Source organism: Sarcophilus harrisii, chromosome 6 (assembly GCF_902635505.1).
Source record: "Sarcophilus harrisii chromosome 6, mSarHar1.11, whole genome shotgun sequence".
Taxonomy (NCBI): domain Eukaryota; kingdom Metazoa; phylum Chordata; class Mammalia; order Dasyuromorphia; family Dasyuridae; genus Sarcophilus; species Sarcophilus harrisii.
The window spans coordinates 80113123-80139308 of record NC_045431.1 but is presented as its reverse complement, the minus strand read 5'-3'; the positions used below and the strand labels follow the sequence as shown (position 1 = coordinate 80139308).

General features: G+C 33.8%; 1 protein-coding gene across 2 annotated transcripts in view; it reads right to left on the bottom strand.

The window, feature by feature from the left end:
• Positions 1 to 26186, bottom strand: part of LOC100932208 — a 131358-nt gene that overhangs the window by 83777 nt on the left and 21395 nt on the right. For both annotated transcript variants that reach the window (XM_023505919.2, XM_023505918.2), the window contains exons 4-11: positions 24707 to 24837; positions 21256 to 21344; positions 17985 to 18084; positions 16766 to 16809; positions 14813 to 14890; positions 8291 to 8487; positions 3735 to 3799; positions 1432 to 1538 (exon numbers count right to left, since the gene is read on the bottom strand). In XM_023505919.2, the coding sequence (XP_023361687.1) occupies positions 1432 to 1538; positions 3735 to 3799; positions 8291 to 8487; positions 14813 to 14890; positions 16766 to 16809; positions 17985 to 18084; positions 21256 to 21344; positions 24707 to 24837 (811 nt within the window). The remainder of the gene's footprint in view (positions 1 to 1431; positions 1539 to 3734; positions 3800 to 8290; positions 8488 to 14812; positions 14891 to 16765; positions 16810 to 17984; positions 18085 to 21255; positions 21345 to 24706; positions 24838 to 26186) is intronic.

The window sequence follows — 26186 nt, the reverse complement described above, 5'->3', positions numbered from 1 at the left end:
GAACATCTCAAGCCTGTGGAATGGCCAGTGAAAAATCAGAGACCCAGGAGAAGGGAATCATGTGCTGAAGAACAATTTGTCTGATCAAAGGGTGTGGGAGAGGAAGTCATGTCCAATGAGGCTGAAATGACAAGCTGAGGCCAAAAAGCTAAACAGAGGAGGCGGAAATATGTCCAAGGTGCCCTAGGAAGCCAGTTCAGGAAGGCAGTCGACGGTTAGAACTGTGATTGGGGATATCACTTTGGTAGGTGCTAGAGTGGGAAGAGGTGAGGAAAGGAGATGAATCAGGATATTATCGCAATAAGAAAGGCAAGGGGCGTGAGGGTCTCGACTGTGTGAGGAAAAGAGAGATTGTGAAGGTGGAGATGGCAAGGTTTGTTAAGCAATCAGATATGGGGGAGAGTGAAAAGTCAGGGGAAATGCTGAGGTTACCAACCTGGAAAACCGGACGGATGGTGATGCCTTGGACAGAAATAGTCAGCTTGGACAAAGGGAAGACGGAAGATAAAAAGTTCACTTTTAGATACCCTTTGTTAACATGTCTCTGAGACAGCCAATTTGCAAAGTCCAATTGAAATAGGTGATACAGGATTGACATTTAGAAGAGAGACTGTGGCTGGACACATACATGAGGGAGTCATCCGCGTAATTAAAAAAAAAAATCACTGAAGCTAATGAGGTTACCAATAGTAGAGTAAGACAAGAAGAAAGCCTATGAAGAAGAATCTAGTCAGAATGGCTCCACAGCATTCCCTAACTATACAGCACGTGACATACAAATCAGGCTCCTCAGATCCTGTTAAGACGACGGTGTGGAGGATTTAACATTGATATAAGAAATATCTCCCTGGTTATACACATGTGCTACTACAGGAGATTGTGAAATGCCCATTTCTGAATATGAGGGAAATAAAACTGCTTTTGTGTAAGTGGAGTCCTGCTTTGAAATTTCATGATAAATTAAATGACTCTCTGAAATTTCTTTGGATGCTGCTAGTACAACTGTGTTACCAGTGTGTTGTCTCAAAGAATGTAAACTCTTGGACTATGAGAGGAAACATAGATTTATCATCTAATTTGGGCTCATACAACAAAAGCTTTAAGGTGAAGTGATCATAAAATGAGGTGGTTTGAAAGCTATCTTTACATGTATTTGGAAAAATAAAATACTTAAAAAAGATACTTGTTGAGAATGCTGAAATATTGACTTTGTGACCTAGAACAACTCACTTAATCTCTGCCTCAGTTTCCTTAACTGTAATATGAAGATAATGAAAGCACCTACCTACCAGGTATCAAATGAGATGCTATATTTAAAGCCCTTGGCCTGGCACAAAAGTAGGTGCTATGTAAATGCCAGCAGTATTATTATTATTATTTTTAAACAAACAAAAAAGAAAGAAAATGCATACCTCTGTATCAGACACCAACCTTCTCAAAATACTTTCAGCTGTCCGCCTTCCTTTTTCTGTGGCTCTTGGCCCTCCTATTGGACAGACAGCAGTTGCTCTGAAACCATCCAGGTAAGAAGCACTTACCTATTGGCAAAATGTTATAAGATTAAGCCAAGGGACTTATCTGTAGTTAATAATAAAATACTACAGAATTGTAGTGCAGAAGCATCTTTGGTTTATTCTAATAACAAAAAAGAAATGGTTTTCCCAAAATCAGTCTCAAAGTGAAAGATAGTGTCATTGGGGTAATACATTTTGGGGGATAATTTATTTGGGAGACCATGAACCTCAAGGAGCAATGTATCAGACTGAAAATAGCCACATAAAGAAGAGCTGAGCCTCACATATGGAACTGATCTATTTGGTAAAAGGTCTACTTATCTGCAAAACAAAAATTAGGAACTTAAAATTACAGAGCTTCAAAGGCTTTTAGAGATTACCTAGAAGATAATACAAAGAAAAGCTGTATTAAAAGTTAAATTAACAGTTATGCATTGATTTTTCAAGTCCCATTGAGCTAACAATAAAAATAAAAGAAAAAAAATAAAAAATTTATAAAATGTTTCCATCAATTAAAAAAATGCACTGAGTCTGATTAACTTGACTGCTGAACTCTTGTTTCTGAATTTAAAAGGTTTTAATATGTTTCACCGCTTTTAAAGCTCTAAGAAAATCATGCTTTTCTTTCCAATTGGTCCAATTATGTCCACTACTTTGTCAATGACCCCATTCTTTTACAAAGCACGAATTAATTCATGTATTCTATGCAATATATGGAAAGTACCTTTCAGATATATACACTATGACTACTATAGGTGGTGTTATTATTGCGTGTAAAAATATTTTACAGACCAAGACACAGAAACCAGATCTTAGAAGACAATATTAATGGAGAGGTTCCAATGTACAAAAATTAAACTCAACTATACTCCATAAATATGGCAAAATCTTTACTCTAAGATAATTATACTTAACAAAATCATAATACCCTTTGGAAGATGTTGAAATTCAAAATACTGAAGAGCAGTTAATTTCAATTTTATCTAGAAGAAGAAAGATACCTTTCTTTGAAATGAAGTTAATGAAATGATTTTTACCATTATTTATAGTGAATCAGGGATATTATCATTTAAATGATGCTTTGTGCACCACCTAGGACACTGTACTATTTGAGCACTTTAAATATATTTTTGGCAATGATTATTTCATATTATAAATCATTACAGATCAAAGCTGTCCACATCAATTTTTTTAAGGTCTCTATGTGTGTTCTCTCTCCTTGTTAGCTTGTAAATGAGAAAGAATATAATCAACCTTTTTTGCTCAAAATTATTTTATTATCATTCTTAAATTATTATTTGGTGGAGCCATCACTTTTCCTACCTTTGGACATATTCATAAATAGAATAAAAAAGAAAACATATATTACATATTATTTTAAAGCAATATTATTAAACCTTATGGGTTTTTGCATTCTTTTTATCAACTTTAAAAATTAAACTTTATTTTCAATATCAAAAAATTGTACTACTATTTCTCAATCCACATAATTGCCTTCTCTTGGATTCCTACTTCATTCTTGAATCATAAAAACATGGTTGTGTAGGCTAAAATAAATAAACTGTTCATCTCTACACCCCCAATCCTTGCAAAAAAAAAAAAAAAAGTAAAATAAACTCTGCATTCAGTAAGGCTATGTGTGTGCTATGGGGATTGCCAAAAGAATTGGGTAATTCAATAACAATTTCAGTGTATTATGATGCCCCAAAGAGGAGAAAATACCAAAGGGTAATTTTAGGCAAAAGGACATTTTCTAGAATAGCATATTAGGCAATGTTAACAGGATAGAAACCCATTTATATCCAAAGACCCAACTACATTGCCAGTCTTCTCTTATACCATTTCCCTTCACAAGCCAGTCTAACTGTATTACTCTTAGTTTCCAAAATACACTATGGGCTTTCACAACTTACCTGCTCTTGTTTAGATTGTTCCCTACACCAGGAATGCACTCTAAGTTCATTCATGGGTAATGTGACACGATGGAAACAACACTGTACTCAAAGCATTCCAAGCCAGTTTTTACCGTATATAAAGACTAAGCTTATCCCACAAAATCATGCTCTTTGCAAACTTAAAAAACTTTTAAAAAACAAATTTACTCAAATCTAATGCATAATTTCCATTGGGTCTTAAGAGAATTGGTCTATGTTAGTATTATCATCTAAATCCCTGACAAAATAACACCACCAACAAAAGAAATGAAAAAAAGAAAGGAACCTTAAAAGATGCAGAAGGAGCTGATCCCTTTGCTCCATTGACTTGCACGGCCCCACCTTCAATACCTAAAGATTGAAAGGAAAAACTTAACATCTATTTTACACAGAACCTCTTTTAAATAAAGAAGTATGCAATCTTTTTAGGAGCCATTGTTAAAATAAACTTATACTAAAAAAATAAAAATTGAATGTTATTAGAATGTTTATGTAATTGATTTTTTCCCCTGCTCTCTTATAAGCATTTATGCTAGAGATATAGATATTATTATTAATGAGGTCTACACAGGATCTTTCATTTTAGGATATAATGTTGTGTCCTAGCAATGACACTAACAGCCAGTGGTTATAAAATTTTTGACTTAAAGGTGTGCTGGTAAATGTTTATCAACTGGCTGTCTGGGAGGAAAGAAGGTGCATATAACAGACTTTTAAGTTTAATTCACATTATTAACTCTCCTTGATCACTTTTTTAAGTCTTGACAATCAGCCAAACAATAAAGCAAGGCCTGATTTGCAGCATCTGACATTGTCCAAGTTATAAATGATCACGTTGAAAATTTAGCATTTGGTTCTTGAGAGCCAGCAAGAGCTGCCTCCAGCACACACAGGGCTGAACCTTTGCTCCTTCCCACAGTTGAACTGAAACAGTTAAGATCTTTTCTTAGCTTTTAATGAGGAGTTTCCATTACAGCTGGGTCCCAACTACTGTGAATAATGAATACTGTGGTTGTATTAGTGAAATTTGCATACTTATTTCCACTGGACTGGAACCAGAAATTATATTTTACACAATTATAACTCTGAATGTGCAAATTTAAATGTGTGCAACTACTTCATGGGATTCAACAGTCACACTAATCAAGACTAAACTGCATTTTAATGTAAACCAGGAACGACCCATCAATCTCTCTTTGTGTTAAATATCACCTAAAATAGCGTGCAGGGTAACGTCAAACACCATAAAATATTTAACCTTGGATAGATGAGTGATACTAATTGTATTCTCAGTCATATAATAGACATACCTGTACATAGGTATTGTTTTTGTTTTTAGAGGTCAAAAAAGTTTCAATTTAATGATATGGTTTCCTATTAGATTAAAATAATAGTTCAGCCTGGTTTACTGGCTTACTGTGGTCACCAGTCATTAATTAATCAATTTCATTATTCTCAAAATAATGGTCACAGAAGCAATGTCTTTCTGATCCCAAGAAGTTTAATTAAAGAGTCTATCAAGAGCATTGATATTTGACTAAAACCACTTTAAAAAGTCTTTGATGAAAAATTTCTTTCTGAAATGCCAGTTATTTTTTCATTAGATTACCCAACAAGGAGTAAAAGCTACCCCCCCAAAATTAGTTTCACAGTTTTACTATGACATACTATGACATGATTTTAAGCATCCAATTTATATTCTTTCTTTTCCTCCCTTTCACCTCTCTCTTCCCTCAAGTCTCTCACTTCAGAACTTCAAGATACCATCATTTCCTTGCAGTATGTAACTTTGCAACTACTTTTCCAATGGTCAAAGCATTGATCACCCTGTAGGCAACTAGGAAATCTTTCCAAATTTAGCTAGGCTGGTCAGCAGATGATAAAAATACAGTTTGTGACTGGGTGCACATGCAAAACCTTTCTAGCCTTGAGAGCTTTCTGAGTTTGCATTCCACTAACATAGTTTTTGAGAACCTCCAAATAAGGCATCAGGATGCAACTTTAGTGAAGGTTTTTTTAAACATACATTTGCATAATTATATTTACATACATCAAGTATTTAAAATATATAAACATATATGTGCCAATCTTCAAATCTATGAAAAAAATGACAGATTTGTAGGTTTACATATCAATATGCAGATACGCTCATATATGTATGTAAATATATATATTTTAAATCAAGATGTCTACCAAATTGAAACTAAGCAGCACCTCTTAATTCAGGCTTGAATTATTTCTGAACAGCCGGGAGTACAATAAAATCACTAACATAAACAATGGCAAGAGATAGCCTGTCCTGTTGTCTCTGTTGGACATGTCAAAGTACTTGCAACTAAAAATATTTGAGAAATCTGTCTATTTTCCATCTGTTATATTTCTGGAGGATAATTGAAAGTACATGTGAAAGTTCGTTGTAAGTTCAATTATGTCATATCAGGTCATTTGTGAGCCAAAAGTTCACTGAGAGGTTATTTCCTAAAAAAGAAGGGGGTGAGAGAGAGAGAGAGAGAGAGAAAGAGAATGAGAGAATGAGTGACTTATTAAGGCTAATTTATATTGTTTTTATGATGACTGCATTTTAAAAGCTTATTAATTAAAGAATTTTTATCAATTATTTTAAACTGTTTTGTTTTAAACTATAAATTACCAAGTCCCTTGTAAGCAAGACTTCTAATTTGGTATGGCTATGACAGAGAATGTTATATTTTTTCACATAATCTTATTGCTTGGTTCAAATGACATTTTTTTTAACAAAATGATAAAGCCATGATTAACAGACAAAATAGGGGAAAGGCCTGGGAAACAACTACAGATCTAATAATTAACAGATTATTTTCCATGACATTTAACTAAAAGAAGCCAAAACTTAAATTTAAAATCACAAATGCTATTTTTAATTCCCAGCTTGTATTGTGTACAAAGGAGCGGGCTGTGCCCAAAATTAGGGAATCAGGAAAGTTAAATTTAGTTGGTAACAAAAATATTGAATGACAAAGTTAAGTCATAGGGAAAATGAGTTAAGTGTTTTTGCTCACTGAAGCCAAAATAAATATTTTCTTTTAAGCTGGCACTACCAAAGTTTGGCCCAAACAATTCCACTCACCATTTTCAAGGTACAGAACATCCTTTGGTGAAAATAGTTGCCAGTTCTGAACATAAATCCTTTGTAGGATGAAGACATTTTCTTTAAGAAGCAACAAACTATAGTGAGCGGAGTGATAATTTGGGCATAAGTATGCCTGAGTCTGAATCCTGGCTCAGATGCCTAAAGCAAACTGGCTTTATAGAAGCCACTTAGCCTTTCTTAACCCTAATGTTCTCATCTGTAGGATGGAGACAATAATTTTTATGCTAGGTCAGTCACAGGAGTGTTGTGAGACTGAAACACGAGAAATCTTATCAAACATTTTGTAAACTAAAGTGCTAAAGAAATATCACTCTTGAGACAGCTAGGTGACAAGGACAGAGCAGTGGCCTTAGGTTCAGAAAGATCAGCCACAGAGACCAAGGACCCTGGACAAGTTACTTAATCTCCCCCCACCCCACCCCCCAAAAGAAAAGAAAAGAAAAGAAAAATCCGTTATTACTATTTTAAAATACACATGCCCCTTAGTAGAGCAGCCAGGAGTCACGGACTGGTGCTACTTAAATTTATGTGAATCTAGGTTCAAATCCCACTCTGTCACTTAATACCAAGGTGAGCATCACTGAAGCTTCAATTTCCCCATCTGTAAAGGGAGGATGGCAATAGCTATAATATCTAAATAGCAGGGTTATACTCTATGAACATATTTTATAAACTTTAAAGTGCTATAAAATGCTAGTTATTACTACTGGTGCTTAGGAAAGATTCAAAATGTCTATAAGAGACACATATATACATAGATGTATATTTGTGTGTATGTGCATATATATAAGATGATTTTAATTACAACCTTTATCAGCAGTGACTTGCAAGTAATAGGCACTTAATAAATGTTTTTACAACTTAATCTAAGTTCTTTCTGTCAGATGAGTGTTTCCCTCATTTTTTTTGTAAACTTCTACAATACTTCTGTCTTTCCATTCAACAGAATTTCACTTTCATGTCAATATTTTTTATTTTGTCAATGGTTACAAATTACCAATTTGTTTTTAAATGTCTCCTAATAATTCACAAATCACTGAATAGTAACATGTACCATTAATTTGTAGTTTTTCTTTCTTCCTCAAATCATTAATAAATATAAAATATGATTACACCTGCCAATAATCCCTTAATGTTTTCAGGTATTTAAGTCATTCAAGTTCTGTCTTTTTGGCCAGTCTAAAGGACAGAACACAACAAAAGATTACAAAGTGGACAATTTAATCTTGATATCACTTTAAAAAACAATTTCTAATAATTAAAGTTGTCCCCAAATGGATAAGGCCACAATGAGGGCAGGAGGATATCTTTCCTGGAGTTCCTCAAGCAGAAGTTGAATGGCCCTTTGTAACAGTGGGAGTTGTAAGGGAACAGTAAGGATTATAATGGAATAGAAGGGGATCCTTTCTGAATCTCAAATTTCGTGAGTCTGCAGATGTTTGACTAGGTTACCTCTCAAGAGCTAAGGAACTTCATTTATTCTCTTCTAAAAGGTCTCTGACTTATATAATAATGTTTACGACCAAAATTGTCAAGTTTCTAAATTGTACTTGGAGAAAATGGGACTTCAATTTGATAAACAACTAAATTTTTATCTGAAAATATATGTTCTATTTTAAATCTCCATCAGATTCTTTCTATAGCTATCTAGCCCAAATTTTTCCAAAACCTATGTCCATATTTCTTTCTTTTAGACATTAATGGTCACCAACCTGGAATTTCAGTAATAGTGACTTGAGAAAAGTCACAAGTCACATCTGGCAAGAGGTAGAGTTGAGGATTTCCTATTTCATACACCAGCTGTTCAGCCACAGTACCAAAAGAGACAAGGCCTCCTGTGTCAGGAGGCTTGGACAGAACAAATTGTCCATCAGGAGAACATTCCACTATGGGAAATCCTATGTTGTGCCTAAGGAGTAAACAAAGGAAACCTTTTATAATTCAGAACACCTAGAGAGAAAAAAAAGAACATTTTTATGCAAAATAAAATGTTAGGATGACACAGTGGATACAGTTTTGGAGTTTGAATTAGAGAGATTTGGATCCTCTCATAGATGATACTTTAGCTGTGTTGACTGTGGACAAATCATTTAGCTTCTCTATATCTCAGTTTACTCATCTGTGAAATGAGGAATAACAACTTATAGAAACAATCTTTTAGGTTTATTTTGAGTATGTATTGAAAATGCTTAGTAAACCTAAAAAAAATACTATATACATGTATATCATCATCATCATCATCATCATCATATAATAAAAATCAATACTTATAATTTTGGGATTTGTGATTTCATTAGTGTGAGTACTCCCTCCCCTAAGACACAGTGCAACTCCTCTAAACCTTATTAAATAGTATGAGCATCTGGGACCAGATTTCAATGAACTTCTCCAAAATGTTCTCCAGATGACATTATCACTAGCCTTGGATTTAGGAAGTTTTAAAACTTGGGGAAATTCTCAGGAGTTTGTGCTGTACTCCTGTAGTATCTGAGAATTCAGTGTCAGTCTCAGTGGCCACTACATTGGAAATGGGCTACAGTGGAAGACACCATATTATAGTATATCATTATTCAATAAACTCTGTGAAAGTGGCAACCCAAAGCAGAAAACAGAGAGTTAGCTTCAGAATCAGAAGTCCTGGGTTCAAGTTCTAATTTTTTGATACATACTGGCTGTGTGATGGCTGGAAAATCACTTAAACTTCAGGCAGTTCCCTAAGGCTATATGTGAAAAATAGTTGCCAACTTACATTGCCAAAGGGAGCTCTTTGCATTAATAATATCACGTGTTTGGTCCAATTTCAGCCCTTGCTAAACATTTTTCCATTTTGTTTTGCCATGTTCAATTACATTGTTACCTACCAAGCATCCTGAAATATTGAAAGTAAGATGCTTCTGGAACCCAAGGAGGAAAATCAAATCCCATAGTGGGGGGCTGATGGCTATGAAATGTGCCTCCATAGGATTTCACTTGGAAAGGAAGAGGGATCTAGTTCTTTCTAAAGTTAAGAATGAAGGAGAATCCTGGCTTGGGTTCAAATATTTAAAATTGGGGATTTTTCATTCTTGTGGTTTTTCCCTTTTGTTCTGATTCTTCTTTCTTTTTGAAATGTGGAAATATGTTTAATATGATTGTATATGTATAACCTAAATGGAAATCAAAATATTGTGAAAGTAAATATTGAAAACAAGTAAATAATTTTTTAAAAAAAGAAAGAAAAAAGGAACATTGGGGATGACAAAGCAGATGCTTTCTTTTTGAAATGTGGAAATATGTTTAATATGATTGTACATCTATAACCTAAATGGAAATCAAAATATTGTGAAAGTAAATATTGAAAACAAGGAAATAATTGTAAAACAAAAAGAAAGAAAAAAGGAATATCAGGGGTGACAAAGCAGATGCTTACAGACCACAAGTAAATCAGAAGAGGTTCATGAAGATGGAGACCCTGCCTTTGAACACCAAACAGGCCTGGAAGAAGGTCTTCACTGCCCTTTTTAAATTCCAGTGACACTCAGTCTGCCTGCTCCTTTCTCTTAATTCCATCCCCTCCTTTAATCTAAGTGTAGACTCAGAATTTGGGGATCTGCTTTATGTACAGGAGTAATGCAAAACAAGGAGAAGAGATAGAGAACAACCTTTAGAGGGAAGCGAACTGCAAATGAATATATACAGGTGGGTTCATTTAAAAACACATTCTAAAATTAGCCTAAGGGCATTACCGCTGGCTGTTTTTTGTTGTTTTCTTTTTTGATGTAGAAGGAATAATTCACTGATTACTAATCATGTTACATAAATGTTGAGTCCTGGAGATTATTTTGGTTTAAAAACAAATCCTTGGTTGCTATAGTGCTATTAACCAATAATTGGCTAACTGCATATACAATAGGTTTTTACCAGTTTTGCAATCATGGACTGACCCTCTAATTTAATGTTTCGATTTAATCTTACATAATTAAAACATTTATCTTCCCACTAGCCTTCTAATAGTTTACTTCCACTTTTATAATCTAAGATCTCCCACCCTTGGCTTTCTGGCTCTAACACACTTTATGCATCAACTCACAGGCTGTCCCCCATAACTGGAATGCTCTGCTTTTGCAATCCTCTCTTCAAGACTCAGCTCCAACCCCACTTCCTGTAAAAGGCCTTTCTTAGCCCTCCTCCCCTACCTAGCACTTTCTCTCTGAGATTGCTTTCCTAGTTGCTTACATATTATTTCCCCCATAAGAATGAGCTCCTTGAAGACAGGAGCTGTTTTTGCCTTTCTTTTTATCCCTAATACTTTGTACAGCATCTCCATATAGTAAGCACTTAATGAATGCTCTTGACTATCATTTGCAAAACACAGTTTCAGGAGCTGGAGAATCCAACAGATAGAACACAGACTGTTTCTTAAATAATTTACAATCTAACATGGAAGGGCAGTGCAGTATTTGGCCAATAAGACAAGACAAAAAATGTCAGCTGTAAAAGAGAGACCAGGGAAAGTGAGCCCTATGAGAAATCTGGGTGAGTGGAGGTCATATTCACCCGGAAGCTGGAGACACTGAGACTTACTTATAGACACCTTTTGCAGGAACCTCTGTAGGGGGCCTGCAATGCAGGTGGTCCAGCCCAGGGATACAGGATATCAGTTATCAATTGGTCATTTCTGGGCAGTGTTAGAAAGAATATGGCTTCCAGGAATAGGGAATGACTGATGCTACTGCCTATGTTTGGCTTTATCTCACATCTGGAATAATGTGTTCATTTCTGGACACAACGAATTAAAGAAGAATGTTGATGAGTTATATAGATGGGTAGTGAAGAGTCATGAATTCAGAACAAAAAGAATTGGTTGCTGGAATTGGGTATCTAAGAAAGGAAGAAGCATGGAGAACATGATAATTTGAGTATTTGAAAGGGCTGTCATTAAGAGGGGAGATTAGGTCTTTTCTGTATTCTACCCAGAAGAAATAGGTAGAGGTTTCAAAGAGAGATTTAGGCAAGATGTCAGGGAGAACTTCCTAACCATTATAGTTGTCCCCAAAGCTCTCTTTGAGAGGGGATGAATTCTCTGTCTTTGGGGCTAGAAAGTTATTTGTTAAGTATGTCATAGTGGAGATTCTTCTCTGTGTGGGTGGGACTAACTGGATGCTGAGATCTCTTCCAACTCTCAGTTTATGATTCTGTCAAAATATAAGTAAGAGCTAAGAAACAGGAAAGAGAAAGCCAACAATAGGATTAAAAAAGCAGTATGTTTTCAGGGAATACAAAGAGTATGAGAGGGAGACCAGTGAGATAAAGTTGAACATGTGCAAAAATGTTTGTGGCAGTCCTTTTTGTAGAGGCAAGGAAGTAGAAAATGAGTGGATGCCCATCAGTTGGGGAATGGCTGAATAAGTTATGTTTATATATATGTAAGTTATATGAACATTATATGTGTTATATATATATATATATATATATATATATATATATATATATATGAATGTTATGGAATATTATTGTTCTGTAAGAAACGATCAGCAGGATAATTTCAGAAAGGCCTAGAGAGACTTATAGGAACTGATGCTAAGTTCAGCGAGTAGAATCAAGGGAATATTGTACATAGCAACAAGAAGACTATATACATTAATTGATTCTAACAGACGTGGCTCTTTTCAACAGCAAAGTGATTCAGACCAGTTCCAGTGGTCTTGTGATGGAGAGAGCCATCGGCATCCAGAGAGAGGACTGTGGGAACTTAATGTGGATTATAACAGTATTTTCACTTTTTTGTTGTTGCTTACTTGTTTTTTTTTTCTTTCTCATTTTTTCTTTTTTATCTGATTTTTCTTGTGCAGCAAGACAATTGTGGAAATATGTATAGAAGAATTGCATATGCTTTACCATTTAGATTACTTGCTGTGGTGTGGGTTGGGGAAGGGAGGGAGAAAAAATTTGGAAGACAAGGTTTTGCAAGGGAGAATGTTGAAAACTATCTGTGCATATATTTTGAAAATAAAAAAAGCTTTAATAAAAAGAGATAAAGTTGATTTTACCACTTATCATGGGTATCCCCCCCAAATCTATCCTGAATTCCATTCATTTCTCTCTATAGACTATCATACTTGGTGATCTTATAAGCTTCCACAAGTTAAATTATAAGTTCTGTGAAGATGATTCTTAGATCTGCTTTGTTGTTGTTGAGTCCTTGAAGTCATGTCTGATTCTTCTTGACCCCTTTTGGGATTTTTTTTGGCAAAGATACTAAAGCAGTTGGTCATTTCCTTCTTCAGTTCATTTTATAAATAAAAAAACAGAGGCAAAGGAGGTTACACAGCTAAGAAATTTCTAAGGCAAGAGCTGATCTCATGGAAGATGAGTATTCCTGACTTTGGGCCCTCAACTACCTTTAATTTCTTTCCTAATGTCTAGGCTCACATCACCAAAAACCTATTAAACGTTCTATATTTAATATTCCACAGACCTCTCAAACTCATCATCTCCAACAGAATTCCATGTCTTCTCCATGTCCTCCCAGCCTTCCCTTCTTTTGAATTACTCTTGGGGTAAATTCTCTCAGTCACCCAGACTTGCTAAGTTGGTGTCTGGCTCTTCATGAGCCCATTTAGGGTTTTCTTGGCAGAGATACTGAAACATTTTTGCCATTTCCTTCTCCAATTCATTTTACCGATGAAGAAACTGAAGGAAACAGAGTTAAGTGACTTGCCCTGGAGTCACACAGCTAGTTAAGTGTCTGAGGCCAGATTTGAACTCATGGAAGATGAATCTTACTAAATTTAGGCACCACCTACCTGCCTTTTCTTTGTATATCTAGTGCTCAGAGCAGTGCCTGGTATTATTTAGTCACTTAATAAAATACTTGATTCATTGAGATTAGAAAGACAGATTGGAACCAGACTGTGGATGTTCTTAAATGCCAGAATAAGTAGTTTATTCTCTATTTAATAGAAAAATGGGAAAACCACTAAAGATAGAGAATGTATTTTCTTTCCTTAAACAACTTAGTTGTAGAAAGTTATATCATATTATGGTCATTGGAAATACAAGAAACAAACAGGATCTATGTCAATCTAGATCCAGCTAGATATTGGTCTATATTACAGAGATTTTTATTTTTTTTACAAATTGACAATTATTCTCTTGATAATTTTCTTAAACTTTTAAAAGACAACAACTAAAATATTTAATGTTTTGTAGATAGAGAGCTTCATAGTTTACTATTCTCACTGGAACTTAACGTATTAGTTTAAAAAGAAATAATCACAAAATTGGGGTGAAAATTACTTTTTTTTAAACAATAGCTACAATTCTTTACTCAAATCTCTCATAAAATGCGGAACTGAAAAGTTCCACATTGTGTAGCTGGGGAACATGTTTGGAGGCAGCTAAGTGGTGCAGCAGTAGCTAAGTGGTGCAGGAGGTAAAAGTTCTGGACCTGCATTTCATTATGGCCTCGCATTCACTAGCTGTGTAGTCCTAGGCAAGTCACTTTACCTTTGCATCTGAAGGAATAAAAGAATAATAAGTTACTCTCCTAGAATGGTCTTTGACTTGCATAGAGGAAGAGTGAGAGAGAAGACTGAAGAGAAGGCTGGAAGTCCAGTTGTGAAGGATCTCAAATGATAAAAACAAGGAGCCTGAATTTTACCTGAACTATGGTTTAAGAGTGAATGGCGCATCTTATTGCATGACAATATTCATAAAATAATCTTCTTGGGGTTCATGTTGTGAAACTATATTGCAGGCAGGGCACCTACTTTAACATCTTTCATTCCCTTTCAGAAATAAAGCCTCAAAGATGAACCAGTTTTATATTAAATTCCTATATCTGGTCTTATGAAGAGTGAGACCTCCGAGTTTTTGTAATTATTTCTGAAAAAGAGAAACTCTTTTTTATCTTTTGGATGATAAAAACGGCAACAATAACAATAATTGGAGTTAATTGTCCAAAGAGAGGAAACAAAGGTATAGCATCCATAAAGATACTATGAAAATTCTCCCCTAATTAAGCTCTGAAATTTAGTAAATTAATCATATCATTCAAGTAAAATCTACTAATAAAATATGAAAGACATTAAGATAATTCTGCAATAAATAATCCTAGTTATTTTGTTTTGTTATATTTTTATATTTATATATTTATTATTATTGTATTTTATATATTTATTATATTTTAGAGCCATATAATCTAGTTTCTCTCCTCTGCTGTAACAGAATATACATATATTAAATAAGCTTACCAGTCTGGCACCATATGCCAATCAGTATATATTCCACCAGTGCACTGAGCACCACATTCAATGAGGTGGCCTGCAAGACTGCAAAATAAACAGAAATGATATGTCATTAACCATGATAGACAAAACTTTTCTTTCTTTTTTTTTAAAAAACGTTTTAGTTTTCAAAAGATTTGCATAGATAATTTTTCAACATTAACCCTTGCTAAACCTTGTGTGCCAATTTCCCCCCTTCCCTCATCCCCTCCCCTAGACAGCAAATAATCCAATATGTGTTAAATATGGTAGAAATATATGTTAAATCCACTATATACATATATATTTATACAATTATCTTGCTACACAAGAAAAATCAAGTCAAAAAGGAAAAAAATGAGAAAGAAAATAAAATACAAGCAAACAACAACAAAAAGAGTGAAAATGCTATGTTGCAATCCATCCTCAGTTTCATAGTTCTCTCTCTGGGTATAGAGGGCTCTCTTCATCCCAAGATCATTGGAACTGGTTTGAATCATCTCAATGTTGAAAAGAGCCACATCTATCAGAACTGATCATCGTATAATCATGTTGTTGCCATTAAACAAAACTTTTCAACATAAAACTGAAGTAAAAAGGAGCAAAAATGAAACTATATTTTAAAAAACTTAAAATGTACTATATCTAAAAAGTAGCTTTACATAGATTATTTAGTTTATATAGATTACCTACATTTTAAAAGTCAGCTAATGTTCAAGTTTGACTATTACTTGAAGGAAGGCCTATAAGGTAGAAAGATGATTGGACTTGGAATCATCTCTCCAGCCTCATTTCTACCATTTACTGTAAGCATTATCACTATGAGCAAGCCCCTGAATCTAAGTCTTCTTACCGATAAATGCAAATGGTAATATCTATGGAATCTACTTTCACCAAGTTATTATGAGGATCAAATGAAATAATATAAAAGTTTTAGTCAATATTTAAATGTTGTATACATGTAAATAATTACTTTCTAGCACCCTTAAAAATGTTTTTTATTCTACTGAATTCAAGACGTTAGATACAGTAACATAATTTGATATAGCATATTTGTCATTTCCTACTGATATACTGTATATTCAATGCTTTTATAAATTAATCATGATTAATGTTTATTATTTCTAACAAATCCAGAGTAACATCAGAGAAGACATACTTTTCCTAAAAATTATAATGAAGATTAGAGGATTTTTTTGATCTGGAGCTGTGATTTTATCTGTGTGGGGAATTTTTAGTCTTAAAACTCCTTCCATTGAAGCAGATCAGCAGTTTGTCTAAAATTCCTGGACTTAGGCTGTTGCCTTAGGACACTGGGAATGGGCAAATATTATATGTCAGAGGCTATACTTGAACCCAGATTTTCTGGTTCCCAGGTCAACCCAGTATTTATTCCCACAATACAATCATCCTGACTTTTGTCTTGCTACTGGATTTGGATGACTTTGGAAGAGAGAATGAAGTTATTGACTTCCTGAATCTCTGTCTCACTTAAATCCAATTATCGTTCAAGTTAAGACATCATCCCCATGATGTCATTGGTCCTCTTCAAACTAAGGATGAATAATAATAAATTTCACATCATAGATTCAATCTTTGACATTCAGAAGGGGTTCTAAAACATTATGTTGGAGCTAACTCCTTCATTTAAGAAACAAGGGGAAAAGAGAGTTTAGTTGACTTTCCAAAGGTCCTCCAGTGGCAGAGTCAGCAGTACTTGACTCCAAGCTTTCTTACCCCCATTATGCAATATTTGCCTAATTAATTTTCTCAGGATTAAAGAAAGGATGAATTATTTTAAATGATTCGCTACAAATTTCATTTTAAAGTGTCTTTTTAAAAACACCATAGTCTACCAAATATTTTACATTTGAAAACAGCTTCATTAAACTATTGTTTTGTGATAAAAAACAGGGAAAACAATTAAATTAAAAGATTTACCTTCCAGCTGCTAGTGAGTCAAAGTCGTTTCTACTCCAACCAAACTGTAAGGGGAAAAAAATTAAATGTAAAGGTATAAAAATATTTTCTATTAAAAGCCCTTCTGTAAACAGAATCAGTGCCTAATATGTTATTACTATGAAATTAAAATAATTCATCAATACAAATGAAAATAAAATTAAAGCTTCTGAAGTGACCAAAATCAAAGCTTCTCATAAATATTTATATATAAACATAATGACCAAAACTATTGGTACTAGGGCAAATCTATTGTCTTTGAGATAAGTCTTATAAGTTAGCAACATCAAATGACCTTTGAAATATTACAATTTCCTCCATGAACTATTCTTTAACCACCTTTCCCCCAATTACCAATAATTGTTTCTCCTCAAATTACTTATATTGACTTAATCCCTTGTGCAAAGTGTATCCTTTTAATAAAACAAACTCTCTGAGGGCAGTAATTCTAGAGTTGTTGTAAGGATCAAATGAAATAGTCTATGTAAAGTGCTCTTCAAATCTGAAAGTACTATGTACACACACATTAGCTACTATTTGTAGTGTTATTGTAATTAGGATGCAAAAATTGTTTTAAATCATCAACATTAATAATGAATTGTTTAAAAGTTTTTTCAAAAAACACACATTTTTAGTGGGGCATTAAGAATAAAAAAGTTTTTAAAGAGCAGACATATCAGCTTAAAGTTATATAAAAAAGAAATTCAGTTTTTAAAAAGTTTTCAGTATCAAGAAAATAATTCACATCTACCAGATCATATTCTTATTTTTTAAAAATGGGGGGGGATACAAAACATTAAAATTTCCCCTCAAAATTTGAACCCCTTGTAATGAGTTTTCCTTTGAAACCTAACTTGAGAAATACTAAGCTCTAATGAAACATGTAGAAGGGACAACTCCCATTTTATTAATGAATCAAAAACTCTTAGTGCCACCCTGTGGTCAACTTCCAAAAGGGAAAATATATACAAAAATGGACAAAAGGTTAACTCATTGGTTTTTCTGACACATGCAAAAAAAATTTAAAAATAAAAGAGCCTTACAACTTTTCTTATTATTTATTAAATAGTTAAAATAAAGATTTCTGCTTTCAATATTTTAAGAAATTTAACTGATATTTGAAAAATTAGGACAGGTTTAATCATTTTTCAAAAACTTATCAGTGTGTTTTAACTCATTTCCTAAAAACAAATAAACTTACCGAATGAATGAGTGGTCCTAACACAACAGCACTGTCCACACATCGGCCAGTCAAAACAATGTCAGCCCCCAAGTCAAGGGCTCGGCTTATTGGTCTTGCACTATGGGAAACAATTGGAAACTTGCATTGATTATGTTCATCAAAATTGGTTTTAGGTTTCTGTTTTTAAATGACCAAAACATCTCAGTATTTCATTTGTCAATGCCCCACATATAGCAGATACTTATTTATTCAATTTGATTTGCTGAACTGAATTTCGCTCACTGATTCTTCCATATTTTGTATCATTCAATTTGTAAAATGATGTCATTAAAAAAGATTTCTTGATTATCCTCCATTTTACATGAAGAAAACTCAGCATTTTCCCTAGAGTTACATCTAAACAAACTTTTCACATTTAGATTTTACTTCTGCAAATAAGGTACTTATTTTCCCCTTTTTTCTTTTTTTAAAGATTTATTAATGTCTTTTTAAATTCCTAGCTTTCATCCCTACACATTGAACCTTCTCTTTTGGGAAAAAATCAAACAAATAAAGAAAGTTAAGCAAAATAATAATTAAGAAGCATTTATTAAGCTCTTTATATTCTAGGCACTGCATACCAAACTAGAGCTAAATACATCCATCACTAATTCAGCATCAACAAAAATCCACTGAACATAAGACTATATATGGTTACTTACCAGTTACAAAGACATATGGTCCTTGTTTTCAAGGAGGTCATAATCTAGTTAGAGAATTAGGAAATACAGATAAAAAGAAAAAATGAAAGATAGTATATGCTAAGGGGTACATAAATGCGACAGATAATACATGCTTAGAAGGGCTAAAAGGAGGACTTCATCATCAAGGACCAGTAGCTAAAGAAGCCCTCCCAGTAAAAGTGAAGTTTATGTTAACTTGGAAAAAAGAGAAAGACTTACATAAGAGAGAAGAGTGGGTGAACATCATTAATATTCCAGGAAAAAGAGAATAAGGTAGGCAAAATTTCTTAGGAATTTAAATGGGGTGTTTGAAAAACAAACTTTAGTTGGAGCTAAGGAAAGTAGGGGGAGATGAGAGCTGAACTGGAGAGGGCCATGAATTTTGGCCTAAGAAGCATGGACTTGATGGTGTAGACTAGACTCAATTTCATATCATAATGCAATAATATGCATTACTTTTCCTTGATAGAATGCAGGTATGTTCTTCAAGGGCATACACTGTGTATTGGTTTTGACACATTTTTATGTGTCACAGATGTCTCTAAGCTAGAAGCTTATGGAGTCCTTTGCAGAATAAGGTTTTAAAATGCAAAAATTAAATACACAAGATTGGAAAGGAAACCAATTATGTTAAAATGCAGTTGTTAAAATTTTTTTTAAAGTTAATGGTGCCCAGAATTGAGGGGATGTCCATCAATTGGAGAATGGTTGAATAAGTTGTGATATATGATTGTAATGGAATATTACTGTAGTATAAGAAATGATGAGTAGGATGATTTCAGAAAGACTGGGGAAGATTTATAAGAAGTGATACAAAGTGAAGTGAGTAGAACAAAGGGGACATTGTACACAATAATTGCAATGTTTGTTATATGATGATCAATAGTGAATAACTTAGCTATTTTCAGCAATCCAATGATCTAAGGCAATTCCAAAGGACTCATGATAAAAAATGCTATCCATTTTCAGAGGAAGAACTGATGGAATCTAAATACAAATCAAAACACCCTATTTTTTATTTTATTTTTTGTTTTGATTTTCTTCCACAACATGACTAATATAGAAATATTTTACTTAATTGTACATGTATAACTTATATCAGAATGCTTACTGTCGTAGGGAAGGAGGAAAGGCAGTAAAGATAGAATTTGAAACTCAAAATTGAAAAAAAATAATGTTAAAATTGTATTTGCATGTAATTGGGTAAAATAAAATATTATTTTAAAAAACAATGTGTAATGGACCCCAGAAAAAAAATGAACTCTGCTAAAGATTATGAAATACCACTAATACTTTCTGAATAAAAATGATGCACAAGAGCTATACTCTGATTCCTCACTATGGAATATGCTCCTAGTGAAAGATTCCATCTGCCATACAATGACTATCCAACATAAAACTAATGAGGAATTTATCACCATAAAGTTTTCCACTCAGAGGGGGACTTTTTTTGGCCATGATCCCATTTCATAGGATGGATAGATAGATTGTAATGGGAAGAAATTGGATGTAAGGAAACATGGAATGTTCTGTATGAGAAGGCTTGGTTAGCAGAGAAGGAGTAATGGGGATAGAAAGGAAGAGACAAATTCAAGAAATGTTACAGTTATAACAAAGAAAGAAGTAGCTGTGCGAACTTGAGTGTTCTTTCCTATCACCTCACCTAACTGAAAGCAATTTCTTCTCTTCTTAAATTTCTTGCCATACTTATCCTGGACCTTTAGTTTGTACTTATCACACCTTCTCTTTTATCATTTGTGAATAAGATCTCCCTCCAAGTGAACCCGGGAAGAGGGTCTTAGTCCTAGTATCAGAGCATCCCCTTCTAGTTAGGGTAGTACCACCCATTAATGAGGATTTATCAACCACTATGTTTAGAAATGGGGATACATAGACCAAACAAATACACAGTGCATGCCCTTAAAGAACTTACATGCATTCTATCAAGAAAAAATAATGCATATTATTGTATTATGATATGAAAAAAACAAAGTAATTACAAAGCAATTTGGAGGGGAGCAACTTGGGTAATTAATCTTGTGTAGGTTAAACTGAGTCTTAAAGGAGCTAGATTCCAAGAGGTGGAGGTGAGGATGGATATAGTACAGTCAGGTGAAGAGAAGACAGAGAAAAAGTGCTCATCAAATGTTTGTTAAATTTAAATCACTCAGTGGCCTAATGGAATGAGAGAGAAAAAGAATTTGGGATCACTCCATCAGTGGAAGGCAGCACTGATAAATGGAGTTGTGAAGAGCAATTGGGTATGAAAAAAATGTTATGCATGTTAAGTTTTAGTAATAAAAACCATATGAAAATACTTAGAGATAAGACCCAATGAAGATATGGAGAGATCAAAGCAAAAGGTATAGATCTGGAAGTCAAACATGGACAGGTGATCATTGAAGCCATTTTATCTAAGAAATGAAATATATAAGATGAGGTAGTACAGGTATCTCTTAAACATCCTCTTCCTCTTAAAATGAAACAAAATCTATAGGCAAAGTTTCCTTTAATTGCAGACCTCTGACTGCCAAAGGAAAAAAATATAAGGGAAAAAAAAAACTTACCCAAGATATACATTCATGCTTTGAATGGTGTCTGGAAATGGCTTTCCATTCTCAATATCTGTAATCCCTGATCTTTTTAGGTTATCTTTCTGTTAAGAAATTCAAACATACAGTATTTCACAAAATCTATTTATAAAGGGATTAATGACAATCAAACTCCATAAAAAGATGACTTGGTTATTGGCACACATTATATTACAATAGTAAAACAAATTAAAAGATGTAGGCAGAATCCATTTCAATTTTTTCTATAGTAAGGTTACTATAACACATCCATGTATTCTGGTTAAGAATATGTTCTTTATTTCCTTTGTTGATATGGAAACAATAAATTTCCATATAACCATTTTTTAAGAATCACAAACCTGAAAGGGACTTTAGAATTTCTCTGGATAAATCTTATTTTGTAGTTAAAGTGAGGTAGCTTAAGTGATTTAGCCAGTGATACAGGTAGCAAGTATCAAAGATGGGATTTGAAACCCAGAACTAATGTTCTTTCTACTGGACCACATCGTCTCTCATCTATAAAGCCACATTTATTTAATAATCAATCCAATTTAACATGATGGAGATATTTTAGTAAAGTTTTTTTTTGGTCAGAAAGACTTCATATAGAAAATGATACTTAAACTGAATTTTGAAAGAAACTAAGATTTCTTTTATTATTATTAATTTTGCGTGTGTGTTTGTGTGAGGCCACTGGGATTAAGGTCATATAGCCAGGAAATATTAAATATCTGATAGCCTGAATTTGAATTTGTGTCCTCTTGACTTCAGGGCTGGTGCTGTATCTGCTCATTAATAATAATAATGACTAGCAGAGTGATGAACAGTTTAAGGAGCACTTTACATAAGCTATCTCACCAGATCTTCACAACAATCCTAGAAGGCAGATGCTATTTTATTATCCTCATTTTACAGATGAGGAAAGTAAGACTGGTTAAATGGTTAAGTGCCTTGCCCAAGATCACATAGGTAATAAATGGCTGAGCCAGGATTTGAACCTCTACCCCATTCAATGGTCTCTCTGTCCACTACACCACCTAGTGAGTTAAAGGGAGAGAACATTTAAGGTAGAGGGGACAGTGTTCTGTAGGAGGAGCAGTAAAAAGACCACTTTGGCTGGCCTGAAAAATTATTAATCCTATTTGAGACATAGGGAAAGTAAGGGTTAAATATGCTCCTGATTGCACAGCTACTAATTATTGGAAATAAGATTCACACCCAGATTTCCTGACTCCGCAGTAGAGATGTCTTTCCATGGCAGTGTACTATCTCAAAATAGTATGCTGAGGACTTTTTTTCCTAATCTGCTCTTTAGGGATTTTTGATTTACAAAACAAACTAGCTAAAGGACTGCTAATGCATCTTCACTATGACCAGTCCCAAAGATCAATTCCATCAGAAACAAAACAAAAAGATCTGGGAAAGATATCAAAGAAGACAAAATAACTTCAGAAGGCCTAAAAGAGTCATAATTTTATCTATGTAAATAATGCTTCAAATTCTAGTTGAGAAAAGAATTAGCTTATTTTTGAATTTCTATTTCTAGTTCAATAAATAAAGTAAATAAGCTAATTGATTGTTTATCCAAATGTTTATAATGATGATAGGTCATAATTGACTATTAGTACTTAAAATTGTATTTACATTTTCCAAATCTGAAATTCTATAGAACTTGAATTTCATTCAAGGAAGCTAAGTGAATCCCCATCAAAGCAATAAGCAAGACTTTTGGAAATATTTGAACTTATCAACTAAAATATAAGTAAGAGGCAAATTCATGAATTAATTTTTTCCTTGAACTACAGAAAATCATTGGTAGTAAAAATGATAATAGATTAACAAGGCAGACAATAGAGTTATGCTGTGACCCTCTTGTCTAGTCACTAAAACACATTCAACTCCATATTCAAGAAAGAATTGGAATATAATCAAATCTTTTTTAAAAAGCATTTTTCTTCTAAACGAGAAAACTGAGGATTTGAGATAGCCAGGTGGTACAATGGATATAGCCTTGGAAATAGGAAGACATGGTTCAAATGACCTAGAGACTTACTAGTTATATATCCCAGACAAATCACTTAAATCTCTGCTTTCCTGTTTTCTCATCTGTAAAACAGGGATAATAATAGTACTTATCTCCCAGAGTTGTTGTGAGGCTCAAAAGAGATAATATGTAAAGGGCTTTGCAAACCTTGCCATATTAATGCTAGCTGTGGTGATGATGGTAAAAAAGAATTACTTCCTCAGGAAAGGAAAAACTGCTTGACCACTATCACATATGGCATTCTGTTACAAATACATCTAAATCTTCTGTTGTTGAATAATGGTGATATTGTTAAAATATTTTTTAATCTAGCACATAGTTAATACAACAAGCTCGGGGGAATCAATCCCAGATCTACTTTTCAGATCAACACTCTAATTGTGTGATCACAATTAAGTCATTTATCTTTTCTCAGGATCAGATTCATCATTTGTAAAATAGAGATTAAAATAGTTGCACTTATTTTATAGATGAAGAGACTGAGACCCAGAGAGATTATATGGCTTAGGTCATACAAATAGTAATGTCCAAAAGAATATATACTTTGATTGCTGAAACTCAGCAAGAGATCTTGGTATTTATGGGCTAGATTTCTTCTTTATGGACTATGTTTTAAACCTAAATCACTCTGACTTTCATTGATGGGCCAACAACAGGTCCCAGCCCAACCCTCACTTGGTCATTGTTTGGATGCTGATGGCAGGGAGTGGGTATAAATAATAATTGTTTCTGTTTTGGTCAGAAACCTTGAGGATCCTTATCTCCCTGATGATTTTTTTAAAGTAAAAGAAGTCATTCTTTGCCTCATTTTTTACCTAACCTTAATCGCTGGATCTGGAAAAGACCTTAGTTTGAAAAGACCAAGACCTCCCTCTGAATCCCATCTCCAATAATACTGAGCTATATCTGGTCATTGGACCCAGATGGTTCCGGGGGAGAAAGTGAGGTTGGTGATTCTGCAAAGCCTTTTATACTTAGATCCAGTTCATTTGCAAGTCACGGCATCTCCTACATAATGTCAGGGTCCTCTTCAAGGGAGAAGGATAAACAAAAGCAAAGGTCTAGTGGGAGCATGAGGTGATGACTTTGCAAAGCTCAGACTCATTTAAATCCAAGTCTGGCAAGTCAAGACATCTCCTTCTTTGAGGGAGTTCCTCTTTGACAATAAAGGAGGAACAACAGAAGCCAGATATAGAAATTTGAATCCACCGCAACCAATATTTACCAGATCAATGACATACCCAAGATCAAATGGCAGAGCCAAGTTGGCTGGATCTAAATCCAGAATTTGTTCCCACTGCCTCACTCTGCCTCCAGTGTAAAATAAAATAAATGGAATTTCTTTGTGCCATAAGTCCCATAAATCTCTTGTGTCCTTGTACATTTTGTAAGTTCTCCTACCTCACTCATTATGTCATCCCCAGTGACAACTGCTATTTTCAAATCCACGTCAGCCTTCTTTGCCACCCTGTGAAGAGCTTTCGCACAAGCAAGGGGATTGGTCCCACCAGCATTACTGATGACACGAATGCCTGCAAAGGAAGAGCAAAATTCCTTTATTTAGCTATTATTACAAGGTGGCTGAGTTTTCTGTCCCACACAGTTTTTGCCATATTGTCCAACAGTGACTTCATGGGTCTATGTCAGCTTATAAGCTTCTTATGGCCTGGAATAATTTCCACATTATTCAGAGACTATCCTGACTACCTCAATGCTAAGCAGATAGAAGGACCTTAATGATTATTTGGTGAATGATAGACTAAAAGCTACTTCATGGAAAGGCAAGGAAAAAACCAGCTCCTACAATTAGAAAAAAATATTAGTCACAAAAAAGGAGAAAAGTTTAAAAAAATAAATAACATTTAGAAACTTTATTAGCACTTTTCTGAGAAAATAAAAAAAATTTAAAAATTTCCTCCCTCATAATTATTTTTAAAGATATAGAATAGTTCCTCCTAGTGGTGAAAAGTGATATATATATATATATATATATATATATATATATATATATATATATATATATATATATATATACACACACACACACACATAAATATTTTAAAATCTGATCCAAAGACTAATATTTATTCAGAGAATCACAGAATCTCAGATGAAGGGATTTAGAATTCATCAGTTCCCAGGTGAACCTAAACAGCAGCCCCTGTCTTTGATAATTCATTGAAGGGCAATGCAACCTCTTTTTGAATTTCTTTGGTGATGTGGAGTCTAATACTTTCTAAGGCAACCTACTCTACTTCTTGAACTCTTTGGAATCTTAATATTTTTGTCAAGGCAAGATCTTTCTTTTATATACCTTCACAGAATCAAAGAATTTCAGAATTAGGAAGGATTTCAGCAGCCTTGAAGTTTAATTGCTGCAACCTTAAAAGAATTCTCTCTACAACAATATCTGACAAATGTGACCACTAGGCTTTGAAATTTTCCAATAAAAATGAATTTTTACCTAACTTTTTTCTGATATTAAGCTGAAATTTGTAGCTTTGCTACACTCTATGTAGAGGCTTCATCCATCAAAACTAGGTGTGTAAATTCCTACTTAATTTCTGACTCAATTCACTATAACTTGCTCTAAAGAGATAGATCACCACCACACAATTACATTAAAAATGTTTCACCTAGAGGTAAATTTATTGAAAGGAAATATATTTTCCTTACTCATCAATTTAGCTTTCAAGCCCACACCAGTGTTTTTTCTATTTATACAAATCATCCATTTACAACTATGACACATAGATATTAAACACAAACCAGTTGCTTAGTAATAAGTAAAATATATATGTATATTACAAGAAGTTCATGAATAACAAAATATATCATAATACCTACATAAACTTATAAAATTCAAATCTATGGAAGAGAA